At 35.4% G+C, this 12,722-nt stretch overlaps 1 protein-coding gene across 3 annotated transcripts; it reads left to right on the plus strand.

Annotated features, from left to right (window-relative positions):
* Positions 1–5,109: 5,109 nt before the first annotated feature.
* drn (zinc finger AN1-type doctor no) lies at positions 5,110–12,655 on the plus strand. 3 transcript variants are annotated; one of them, XM_028170284.2, is made up of 4 exons: positions 5,110–5,441; positions 5,884–6,027; positions 9,597–9,726; positions 11,438–12,655. In XM_028170284.2, the coding sequence occupies exons 1-4, from the start codon at positions 5,343–5,345 to the stop codon at positions 11,584–11,586; spliced, it is 522 nt and encodes a 173-aa protein (XP_028026085.1). In that variant the 5' UTR covers positions 5,110–5,342; the 3' UTR covers positions 11,587–12,655. The 3 variants fall into 3 exon arrangements, with proteins under 3 accessions (XP_028026085.1, XP_028026086.1, XP_089584236.1); XM_028170285.2 differs by having other exon boundaries at positions 9,600–9,726; XM_089728110.1 differs by lacking the exons at positions 5,110–5,441; positions 5,884–6,027 and adding an exon at positions 8,622–9,153.
* The last annotated feature ends 67 nt before the right edge of the window (positions 12,656–12,722 follow it).

Genomic DNA, 12,722 nt, shown 5'->3' on the forward strand with positions numbered 1-12,722 from the left:
CATCTCGTCTTGTTTCAATTTTCATCGCGTCACTTGTTGAACAAGAAAAATCTTCCTTCAAAGATCAAAATCTGCATTATTGCTTACATGCTTTGTATGCTTTGTTCTCGCTGTTAATTCTATTTGAGTGATCATTGAACCTCTCGAGAGTCATTTCCTCATTGCGAAACCACGCGGAAGGAAGCTAAACCCTGGCTATTCTATTTTTGGTACGTGACGTTTCCGCCTAGACAAACACGTTTGTTCAAGCGTAGATTTTATTGCGATAAAAAATGTTTTTATAACTTGCCAGGAATAAATTCTTTGACCCCGTTTTGTGTTTTCATCATAGAGTATCAGATGTTTAATTATTTTCTTTAGTGACGTTAACTTACTACTGATTTATAATAAGTAGATAGGTGCAAAGATTTCGGTGGATTTTAAAAAGTGCACGAGCTTTTCTCGTACCGTTACTGTTACCGTTGATCGAGTCGTCTGACCAGTATTTTGTCTCTACCAGACACAAATCGAGCACTGTACTTTGTACTCTGCTTTGTGAGATAAACGGAACTTTTACTTCGCTACATAAACATTCAAGCTCACACTGAAATGTCGTTACTCAATACATACGTATTACTTTAAATATGAGCACAGCCCTTTCCTGTCCTCTTGGTGTTGCTTACAACCATTAGCGACGGTAATCACTCACCATCAGGTGGGCTGTTTTCTCGTCTGTTTACATAGAAATAATGAAACATTCTTTGTCAGTATTGAACATTTTTTTAAAGTGAAAATAGTCGTGCTAAATACTAAATCTATGAATATTTGATAACAGCGTTTTTTGTCTTCCGTTGTTGTAGTTTAATTTCTTCGATACATGCAAGACGATATCGGCTTATGAAGAACATAACGAAATAAAGTTGTTTTTAATTATTACCCCGTTTATTTAGTACACTAGTTAAATAAACGTAATACTACTTAAACTAAAATTTCAATGTATTTGTAAAAGTTATGAGTAATAAAATCCAAAGTAATGAAAATTAAATATTTCTGTATTAATTTGTATATAAATGTAAATTTTTAAAGCAGGAGTATAGAATCTCGGTGGGAGGTATCTTTCGATTTATTACTCATGCTCGTTATTAATATTGAGGGTTTTTGATATGCAAATAACATTAAACGATGAGACATGTGGCCGGTTTTTGTGTAGCCCGAAGTAGTGTCAGTGCAGCATGAAGCGGGTCACGCTAGAATTGCGTACCGAACTACTCTGCAACTGGGTCAACAGGGCATGGCTTGTTCGCGAGCCGTCTGACGTCGTCGCCACGTATTCTTAACTGATAACATTGATATAGAAGCGAACACTTCTGATATTATATTGTTGTTTTTATGCTATTTAACAAAATCCCTGAATTAATTTTGGTATTACGTGTACGTTTTAATCATCGGAATAATTGTTTTGCAAGCTTTTAAAGGCACTGTTAATTTGGCAACAAGTTACCGATTGCCCGGTTGCCTTCGTCACTTAACACACTATAATTGTACATCATGTTTCCAATTCTTGTATAGGTAGGTTGTTAGTCGCCTTGGCACACTTATTTAGTATCAACATTGCCTGACTTGAAATTATTTTCCAGTGTTAACTGATGCATTTTAGCTTATACATATTTATATAGCTCGTTAGTAATATAATTTACGAAATATGTATAATATAGACTTTTCAAGCTTACGGCTTAACTGATGGTAAATAGTCACCGTCGCTAAACGACATCAGTAATGCCAAGGGCACAGCCAAGCCGCTGTTTGTTGCTCTACATTAGATACTGGTGTTATAATTAGATGCTGGTGGTAAATGACAAATAAAAATTATTAACAATAAAGCACGTGTGTAAAAGAAACAGAATTTCTTCTAGTGTTTGACCAAAAACCGAAATTCGACCATAATCATTGACCTCAATTTTTGAATTAATTTTATTCACTACGTTGTTACTTTTATACACATTATTAGTAGGGTTCTCCCACAGTTATGCCTTTTTTTCTTTATTATTATTTTGATACAAATAAAACAAAATATTGCACTTTCTGTTACATATTACACTAACTAAACCATAGCCGTGGCTTATTAACAAACAAACAAAAAATGGTTGACAAACTGAAAAAGACAACTTTTTGTTTTAGCCTATTAATATAAAAATTATAATAATTATCTGTTTATTAGTTATGTCAGGTTTGTAGCAAAATAATAATTAGACTTGAGAATAAGCTGTTAAAATTTAACTATGAATTTCCACAATACTCTTAATAGATTTACCACCATGTATTCTGAAAAAAATCTTGAAGCTATAATCCATAAATTACATATTTGTAGGCGGTTTTGAGTGCTTTCAATTGATTATTTTCCTAAAAAGTTGTCTAAATCCTGAAAAATGGAGCAAGGTCTGGTTATGGTTTGGTGGTCGCAGCTTATAATTTTCCTGTCGGGCAGCATTTGTTTGACTTTTATCTTGATGAAGCAGCGGGTTATAAAGCAATCGGCCAGTCTCGGTTTTTGAATGACGAGTTTTTCGAGCATCATCGTTTTTATGATGTTGTTTAAGGGCTTTTTGTAATCGTCGATGCCGAAGAGTTGTGAACTAACCCTTGGGCAAAACCCACTGAATTTCTTGCCGGATCTCAGTGGTTCGCGATTCCAATCCGGTGGTAGATTCTGCGAAACGCTGCTCTTGCTAGGGCCAGTGTTAGCACACACGTTAGGTTATTAGTCACAGTGTAGATGGAATAGACCCTCAACCTTCCAGCGAATAGGTAGTGAAAAAACTATACTATAACTATACTATATTATTATATAAATACTACACTATATATTATAATACAATAAATAAATGTATACTTTATTTACGTCTAAAATTACTTTTGGGAAATCAATAAATCCACAAGACGAGTCGACCGGACTCCATTCCCGCATAGTTCTAAAAGCATGCACCCTTGAATTGACACCCATGCTAACGCGTCAGTATCACCTCTCGTACAGCACCAAAAGGGTTCCGTTTTCCTGGCCGCCTCTTTGGCCGCCGCTATAACTTCCTTGCTTTCCATGGTGATGGAGCGAATCATAAACATCCAGCTCCTTAATTATCTTGACGATCACCAGCTGATCAGTGCGCTTTACAAAGCACAAGTCTGGCCTCATGTGGAGTACTGCTACCTCCTCTGGACTGTAGCTCCCAAGTACCAGCTCCTTAAATTAACACATTGCAAATTCTGTGTTAAATTGAGGGCAAAAAGTAAAGGGTTATTGGACCTCAAACTATAATTATATCCCTTACAAGAAGGTTATTGCCAGGGCGAAGTCGGAGCACGTTGCTAGAATTGGCGAGCGACTGAAGAGCTATAGAATAATAAATATACAACTCCTGAAGTATCTTGAAGATCGCCAGCTGATTAGTGACCGACAGTACGGTTTCCGTCACGGTCGCTCAGCTGGCGATCTTCTTGTATACCTTTTTTACACCTTGCGTTACATTATTGGAGATTTAGTAAAGATCCCTAATTAAAAAAAAAAGATTATAGCCTATGTCACTCGGGAATAGTGCAGCTTCCAAATAGTGCAAGAATTTTTAAAATCGGTTCAGTAGTTTCGGAGCCTATTCAATACAAACAAACAAACAAACAAACCTTTCCTCTTATAATATTAGTATAGATTACTTTGTATTTCTTTACACCTTGTGTTACATTATAGGAATTTTAGCAAGGATCCCTAATTAAAAAAAAAAGATTATAGCCGCCTATGTCACTCGGGAATAGTGTAGCTTCCAAACAGTGAAAGAATTTTTAAAATCGGTTCAGTAGTTTCAGAGCCTATTCAATACAAACAAACAAATCTTTCCTCTTTATAATATTAGTATAGATAACATGGGAACTAGAGACCGATTATGCAAGTTAATCTCTGGTATGTATATAGTTATATTATTGTATATATATAACGCTTTAATATATAAAAAACCTAGGCCAAGTGCAAACAAACATTTTCGTCATACGAGGGTTTATGCGAATTAGGAATCTAACCCATAAAATACCAGAATCAGTCTTAAGATAAGCATGACATGACTTGTTAAAACTAAAATGATGTGTCAACTATTTTTCTTGTCTTCATATTTTTACAATATGCGAGCATAATGTGTTCGACTGATTTCTGATTTCTTAATTGTAATATTCGAAGAACGCAGACCGTATCACATGCGTGATGAGAGTGCATTAAAATAATAAAGGAGATATGCGCTTGCGTTGGTCGGCGCTTTGCACCCCTGCGTGCTGCCCGGTCAATGACTCCCCCAAGTGCTAGTGTGAACGACCTTTGTACCACCATATTAGTTTTAATTGCAGGCACATAGTGCGGGAAATCGGATTCACAAAAAAAATATAATTTGCTAATATTTCTGCAGGAAAGCAGTCCGTCGTTCTAGTTTGAAGGGTTTCTGGGATTGCTGTTAGTTAGTGATTGCTCTACTGACTGAGATTTCGATGTCACGATGGCGAAGCTAGTTTTAGATATGAAATAAATCAGTTGTGAAGTTTTTGCCACGCATCATTCTTTAAAGCAACCAGTCAACGTTAATTCTTTATTTATTAAAATTTTACGATTGATTTTAAGTCGTCATATGATTTTCGTAGATTCTTAGCCTGGATCCAGTCTAAAATTTTATTTTTGTTATTTAATATTAAATTACCTCTATGGTCTTTTGAGTTGTTGCCAATGAATGAAGGGTGTTCAAATTATATTATAGTACTTTATACTGTATGCACTTTTTTGTTAGTAAAATAAAATTCCATCTGCAGAGTGCACCAGTGAGGAGTACGACCTTGTGGCGGGGCGCGGGCCTACCGACGCCTTTGGTGCTTTGTTTCGCGGTCGCGTTCCACTTTGTGTTAGCTCTCTCTTGTTACGCAAACCTGACGTTATGCATATTATATCCAATCTACGAACTAAGTTATACTGATTTCGATTTTTACAAAATTGCTGTTCAATCAATTCACTGAATCAATTGTGTCACCGTAGCGCGAGGTCGAATGTTTTATAAATTATGAAAGTAAAAAGAATAACTTTCGTTTTGTTTCAGTGTGTCCTTCAAAGGTCCTGACACAGAAGTAGCGATCGTATACTACCAACAAGGAAAACTGCTGTGCCGAACATAAGCCAGACGTAACTTGGCCTACATTTGAAAGTAAATTAGTGCGCATCGTGATCACCGCAGAGTACTGGAAAACTAAACGAGTGCAATATTAAAGTACTTTTAGTGCAATCAGACGTTAGACATTAGTGAAGTGTTTGAAACTTGTTGTTAAAGTGAAATTATAGTGGAACAATGGAGCGCGAATCAAATCCTATGGAAGCGCTTTGCCGATCGGGCTGCGGTTTCTACGGCAATCCCTCCACAGACGGACTTTGCTCAGTTTGCTTTAAGGTAAATATTGTAGTGCAATGTCTTCATAAGCTACTTTTCATGTTTCTTAGAATGTTATTTTCTTTTTTTTCATTAGATTCAAGCAGCACAAAAGCTTGTGTCCTTGAAACTTTTTGCTTTACTGTGATGACGACTAAGATTTTGTCTGACCATTCTAGACAACAGGTGATAGTTTTAAGGTGATAGTTTAGATTTCGATATGCCAAAAAGTTTATTTTTATGAGGCGTGATTACAAAAAAATGTGTTTTTTATATCAAAAAGGAAATTTTATATCACATTATTGTTAGATACATATTATTATTATGTAAATAGTAAATATATTGTGTAAATAGTTAATTCTTTCATATTATTGTTAAAAGAAATTGTTTATTTCACATCTTAAACGTTTTTGTATTCTGCAACATTTTCGGCTATTAATATAAATGACCTATTTAATTCCAGGAAGCGTTAAAGAAGAAACAACAGCCCCCCGCGACGACGCCGTCGGCTGTGTCTGCTCCCTTCGTAGCGTCCGCACCCACGCCGCTGTCGGCCGCCGCGCCCACCGTGCCCAGCCTGCCCGCCTCGCCGCAGCCGCTTGCAGACGTGAGGCCGCACTTCTCTTGTATTCACACACACACGCACACACACACACACACACGCGCGCACACACACACGCACGCGCGCACATACACACACACACGCGCGCACACACGCACGCACGCACACACAAACAAACACGAGCGCCCGCACACACAAAAACGCGCGCGCGCGCATTCACACACACCGAACTCGGTTGGCGCGCGAGACCCAACACTGTTACTGTCCAATTTGAGATATCTGGTCGAAAATTCAGGCACGGGAATAATACCAGACCCAGACATAAACAGTTTGATAGTACCAACCCATGCGGGCTTTCACAAGCTCTATCTTCAATATTGAAGGGAAAGTTAGGCATTAAAAGAAAGTGATGATAATATTTGACATGATGAATGTTGGAGAAGTAAAAGCAATTTCTCAACATTGCTGAGACCACAATCCATTTCTTTTGATTAATAGACAATCAGACTAGTTTCTTTGCCTTCCATTGAAGATCATTGTCATAATCTAGTAGTTTGCCAAAGACTTGTACCACGGGACTTGGGTTCAATTCCCGGTCGAAGTGAAAGATTCCTGGCCTGGGTGTTTTGGCACCCACAACTCGGGAGAAAATTATAGATGGGGGGCTAATAAATCAGAACCATTATTTATGTATTAGAATAATTTGTGCTTTGCTTATAATAATATGAACAAGTAGCCCGTTACTTTGTCATGCGCCATTGAATTACAATCCTATCGAGTTATCCTGATTATCATGCAAATATTAATTGTACTTTTTTTAATAACTTTAAATGGCATTGTAAAAAAATTTTACTTATTGAAGTAATTTAGTTTTTATTAAATTATATAAAATCTGAAATGTAAATAGACAAAGATACAGAAGAGTTTTAGTAAAACGGAAAGGCAGTTCATTACCTTGATTGAAACTTATTAACATTGCAGTAATAAATTGCATATTTTGGGGTTGAACGGTTTGCAGGTAAGGCCAAATTTAGTTTCTGTTGATTCTTTACATTTATACTAAATATATTTATTAAAATCTTATTAATTAAGCAATGTGTTTTAAGAAATTGATTAAAAAAAACTATAAAAATAAATTCCTGCTGGTTATACGGTGTTTACGACACAAGCCAACATTTTGTAGTGTGGTTATGGCTCCAGAATGAAAAACTTCCTCGCAATACGCGATGTTACGGCGACATTACTAATAAACCACAATGAATAAAATTTATCAGATCTTTTGTTACAAGAGAGTCATAACGAATGTGGATGACTACAAGAGAAATTATGATACAGGTGATAACTTGGAATGTAGATCGAAAAAAAGATGATTTGATTCTCTGAATGATGACATTATGTGAAATTATGGTGTAACCAAGTAAATAATAAAAAAATGTCTAAAGAAGACAGAGTAACAGTGTATCGTGATACCTCGTGACGTCCGAAAAATTCCGTGTCTAACACCAGTGAGGTAATGACAAAAATAAACAGCAAACAATAAGTAGAAAAGGGAAGAAAACCTCTTCAATGATATACTAAAAAGGATTCTAACTGATGGCGATGATGTAAATATGAAACTTGTAATGTTTTGGAGTAAGCTTTCTATTTCATTCACTCAGAAACAACCACAAGAGTCACGTTGGTTTGACAATTATGCTTAGGTTATATTGCTTGAAGTAAGAAACTCTGTTTTGTATGCTCTCAAGAAATACTCTGCATTTTATGACAACTGAGACAGGCGAAAATGCACTACACCTATCTACTTGTGGCGATTATTGACCTAAATACTAAATTTAATTACTACCGAATATATTTTTACTTATAATGGACGTTGTTCCTTTTTTGTCAATGTACCTTTTTTATCACTTAAAAATCATGCCTTTTTAATGAAATTTTCAATTCAAAGTAGCCATTGTTTTAAAACGATAACTTAGGCGTACATTGATAGTATTTTGACAGTACCCTAACCTTTCCTGAAATATCAATCACAACAGTTTCATTACAAACCGATGGTTGGTATAGGAATGCATATATAGAACAAATATACAAATATGTACATAAATTCCCAAATATATTTTCAACCCCTAATACGCACACTTTTAGGGCTAAACATTTAAAAAAAAACTATACATTTATTTCTAATCAGAAGCAAGCAAAAATAGCATATAAAATTTAAAAAAAAGCGGAATTCAATACAATCATTTATATGTAATATAATTTACTGCTTTAGGAGGGAAGTTTCCCAATATATTTCTTCAGTAGATGCTAAAAACCTAAAAGGCATCAACAGCCCAAACTTCAAGTTTCGATCAATCAGGCGGAAAAACATATAAATAGAGAGAATAAGAAAAAAAGGTTTCGAAAGTACATTCTTTTTGTTGCATTTCAAAATTACTGCGTCGTTTTGACAATTGTGTTTTGAAGTACAAACCTTTTTGACACATTTTAGACTTCTTTTCAGTTTTTTTAATAATTATATTACTAAACTATTGTAGTAATCAACACAAAAATGTAATGTAACATGTTTTATCTGTTAAAACCCAAACCAGTTGACGATGTTGTTGAACACGCGATGAGGGACACATCCGAGTCGTGATCGGTAACATGTAACAATTGTTCATTCGTTAGGTAAATCATTAAATAAATATAAAGGCGTTTCAAGGTACTTTTTTTTTCGATCAAGATGTTAAATCTGGTAAATTACCAAATAATAATATATCTATAATGGAAAATGACCCTAACAAAAAAGAATCGAGGGGAAGAAGGCTATTCAAAAAAGTAATTCGTCGCAAAAGTAAATCCAGCGATGACGGTAAAAATTCTAAACTAGAACGAACAAACGAAGAAAGTGCATCAATTGAAAATAAAAGTGGCTCTGAAGATATCAATGACAGCTCTTCGCTCCGCAATGTAAATGGAACCAAAGGAGTAGATCCTCAGAAAATTAAATTAGATGACAAGTTGGAACTTTCTCGAATCCGAACCGATTCCGTCCAAGAAGACGTGTTACGCATTCAAGATGATGAAAAAACCGAAGAGTACTCTTCAAAACATGTTCGACCCTATACGCAAACCGTTACTATAAAAGAATCTACAAACCAAATCCAAACAAGGAAAACAAGCTTGAAAAGGGTACGTGCCAGTGCCGAAAAAAACTAAGCATTATCTTAATCACGCTACTGAAATATTCCTTTTAACGCGTAACATAATTTTCATATTATATGGCTGAGAAATTCCCACTTCACCATAGACATTTATCCCTACTGATAACATTGTTCGTTCGAAATGTGAACTCAATTGTTTACGCACTGTACGAGGTATAGGTATGGAAAGTTCATATAGGTTTTTTATATTATATAAAATAAAATTTCTAGTTTACAAAACAAGTTATCAAACTAATGAAGTACTTTTTATTCCTCATCGTTTCTGCACAAAATCGAACGTCTCGATAAAAATAAGACGTGAACGAACTCTGCCAACAATAATAATTATAGCTAAAGTGAAATTATTGTTGTCAGAGGAATGAGTTCATCGACACGCACGCGTTGCTGACGCAGTTTCGTTGTTGTTTTCAGAAGTTAGAAGAAGAGAGCGCGGCCGGCACCAGCGCCGCCACGTCGGACAATGACGCCGATGACAAGGACACAAAGGATAAAAAGAAAAAGAACAGATGCGCTGTTTGCCGCAAGAAGGTTGGACTAACGGGTAATTGCATTTTGTATTATGTTTTTTTTTTCGATTAATTAATATTCATTTGTTATTGGGTATGTCCTACTGATTTTTGTTGAGAAGTAATCGTGCGTTAGGTTAGGTTATAGGTAGAATTTGGAGGAGTGCAACAGGCGTAATTTCAAAACAGTTAGACAACAACGCGCGACTAAACGAGGGAGCCACGGACGCTTCTATCCTTTCTAGATTTTGGAAAGCTTAACCTAATTTCCCTGCGTAAATAGATAGTATCAAATATTTGATGTGCATGATCGATCGTGAACTATTTGAACTGATCTAAATAGTTAATCATAGATAATGACGCCTGGCACCAATTTAAAATAATTCAAGATTAATTGGTATCTAGTGGAATTGGGTCATATTTTCATTATCCGAGAACTTGCGTAGATATATTAGCGAATAATCGTATTGAAATTATATTTTATTTATAACAAAGATACAAGCCTTAGAATTCCATTACCATGATAACATTACGCTATTGTGTGCGAAATTAATTCATGCAATAGAATCAACAATGTAAAATCAATTTTATCCGATAGTGCTTGTGAGACATTGTCTATAAACAAATGGAAGTTTCTTTGTTATAATGTTTTACTCATGCACATGAAATAATTTACGCTAAATAAAAAAATATGACAAGATGTTTTTGATATTCTCTATAAATATGGAGAACAAAGATGTGCATAATGCTGCTGCAGATAGCAATTGATCCATTTCACTCATTTCAATTCTACTGTGTTGGTTTTGTACCTATCTGCGTATCTTATAATATTCATGTGACTAGACAATATATTTTCAACTTAAAAGCCATTACAATATTTTTCTTTTATGTGTTTATCTACCTATAACATGGAAAAAACTTAAGCTGTTGTTTGTGCTGGATCATTTTTGAAATATCGAAAATCGCTACTTAGTGCATATAAGGAACATTTCAACGAATTTTAAATCTTGATGTCAGGGGTTGTACTGATTTAATTTTTTACAAAAACTTGTTTTTTTTTTTGAGATCAAAGTCGAGCCTGAAGTTTGTAATTTTGTAATTTATTTGAAAATAATAAGATCATCTTTTTTTAGATCTCTGGATGGTGGGTGATTTTTAAATCAATTATATAGAGGAATTTTAAACTCAAAACATTATCGAAATGAAAACCTATAAAACATTGAAACAAACAGCTTAGTCTGTATATTATCTGTCATAGGCCAAGTGATACAGGGCGTTGTGCTGTTTTACTTAATTTAAAATAGTCCTCGTTTAGGAAAAGCAATAAAATGAATGGACAAGCTATCATGACTGACGTTCATAAATCGTCTTCTCGCATTAAAACTGTATAATCTCAAAACTTACTAATTTTGCAGGAGAGTGTTTTAAAGGTTTAACATATTGTAATATTTTTAATATTAATCATCTTTGTAACATTTATTTTTTTATTTTTTACCAGTTACATTATCTGTTTTTTAAAGTAAAATTAAGTATTAATTTTGTTAATAGTATGTCAAAATATAGGTAAATAAAAAAATAAAAAAAATAAAATTAAACTACGCTCTTTTGACAGTATTTATGAGGAAAATACTGGTGATACCAAATGATTCCCATATTAGCTCAATTTCGAATATTTTTGGAAATTGTACACTTTTAATGCAAAAAGACGTAATGTGGTTGAATGACTGGTAATTGTTTTGGGCGCAGGGTTCGAGTGTCGATGCGGCGGGCTGTTCTGCGCCGTGCACCGGTACAGCGACAAGCACGAGTGCTCGTTCGACTACCGAGAGCTCGGCGCGCAGGAGATCCGCCGCAACAACCCCGTCGTCGTCAGCCAGAAGATACACAAGATATGAGCCGCGTCCCGAGCCGCACCGCCGCATCCTCCACTCCTCAATAAATGTTCGATCGAGTCTGTGTTTCTCATTCGCGAGCCCGGTCGTGTAGCGCACGTGACCTGACGTCATCAGTCTACGACTTTCTAAAAGTCTGAAATGCAGACTCGATCCGTCGTCCGTTTATATTTAATCAGTGGCGAGTTTACTTTAAATTGTTTAAATAAAAGCCGCAGACTAAGCGCGTTGCGGCCGCGAGTTCGGGATTTTATTTTACGAGGTCATCAGTAGAGTTGCGAATGTTGTCCGTTCACCTCCATTGTAAATATTAGTGGTAATTAATTATAGAGACGAATCCTATATATTGTAAAAAAAAATAAAACTTCAAAAAAAGCTATGACACGCTACGTTTTTGGAGGAGAGCATAGCGTGGTCGCGGGGTCGTGAGGATCGCGGGCCGGCGCCCTATTGACTCGTGTTTACTGTTGGCGAACACTCGACCGCGCCGGCCGCCCACCACACCGGATGGTTCAACTTTACGTCAACTTCTTATTATTAGTGCTGTAATTACGGTTTGGGAACTTGTCGCTTTATTATCGTAACATTTGGCGTGAGTGATATAGCGTGTAGCGAGATTGTTGTGTACCGGCGTGAGGAGAGCGCGCGAGCGACCCGCTCTGCTCGTGTGAAAATTTTAAGTAAGCATATGAATAGTTATACATATTATAAGTAGTCGACACTTTATATTATTACACCTTATATAAGTAGGAAAGAATTATTTAGCTTTTTTTTCTTTTAATCACAATATTATTCAAAATTGTAAGTTGTATGTAATGTTGTTCATTTTAGTGGTGAAGTTGGAACCGACATAGTTATCGTATCGCTTCGGTCTCGTGCCCACGGTAGACTAACTGATTGGTTGAACTTAATTATTTAATGACTTTTGTTGTATATTTTGTTAGGTCATTGATTAATTTTGGTCTTCGCTTTCGAACATAATCAGATAATGTTAATGATGAATAATTTTTCTTCTATCTTGCTGTTTTAATTTAGTTATTCTTGTATTAAAGTCATTAAATTTTCAGGAACATATAACTTGTTTTATTGACTATGCATTTATAAAATTGAATCAAACTGGATTTGGGTTTTAACGAATA

This window comes from Bombyx mandarina, chromosome 06, assembly GCF_030267445.1.
Source record: "Bombyx mandarina strain Sakado chromosome 06, ASM3026744v2".
NCBI classification, from domain to species: Eukaryota; Metazoa; Arthropoda; class Insecta; order Lepidoptera; family Bombycidae; genus Bombyx; species Bombyx mandarina.

Bases quoted from the DNA above. Each gene is read 5' to 3' on its own strand.
- drn (XM_089728110.1), top strand. From the start codon at position 8,746: ATGGAAAATGACCCTAACAAAAAAGAATCGAGGGGAAGAAGGCTATTC. The intron at 9,154-9,596 runs GTACGTGCCAGT...TGTTGTTTTCAG, and splicing joins GGAAAACAAGCTTGAAAAGG to AAGTTAGAAGAAGAGAGCGC. The intron at 9,727-11,437 runs GTAATTGCATTT...TTTTGGGCGCAG, and splicing joins CAAGAAGGTTGGACTAACGG to GGTTCGAGTGTCGATGCGGC.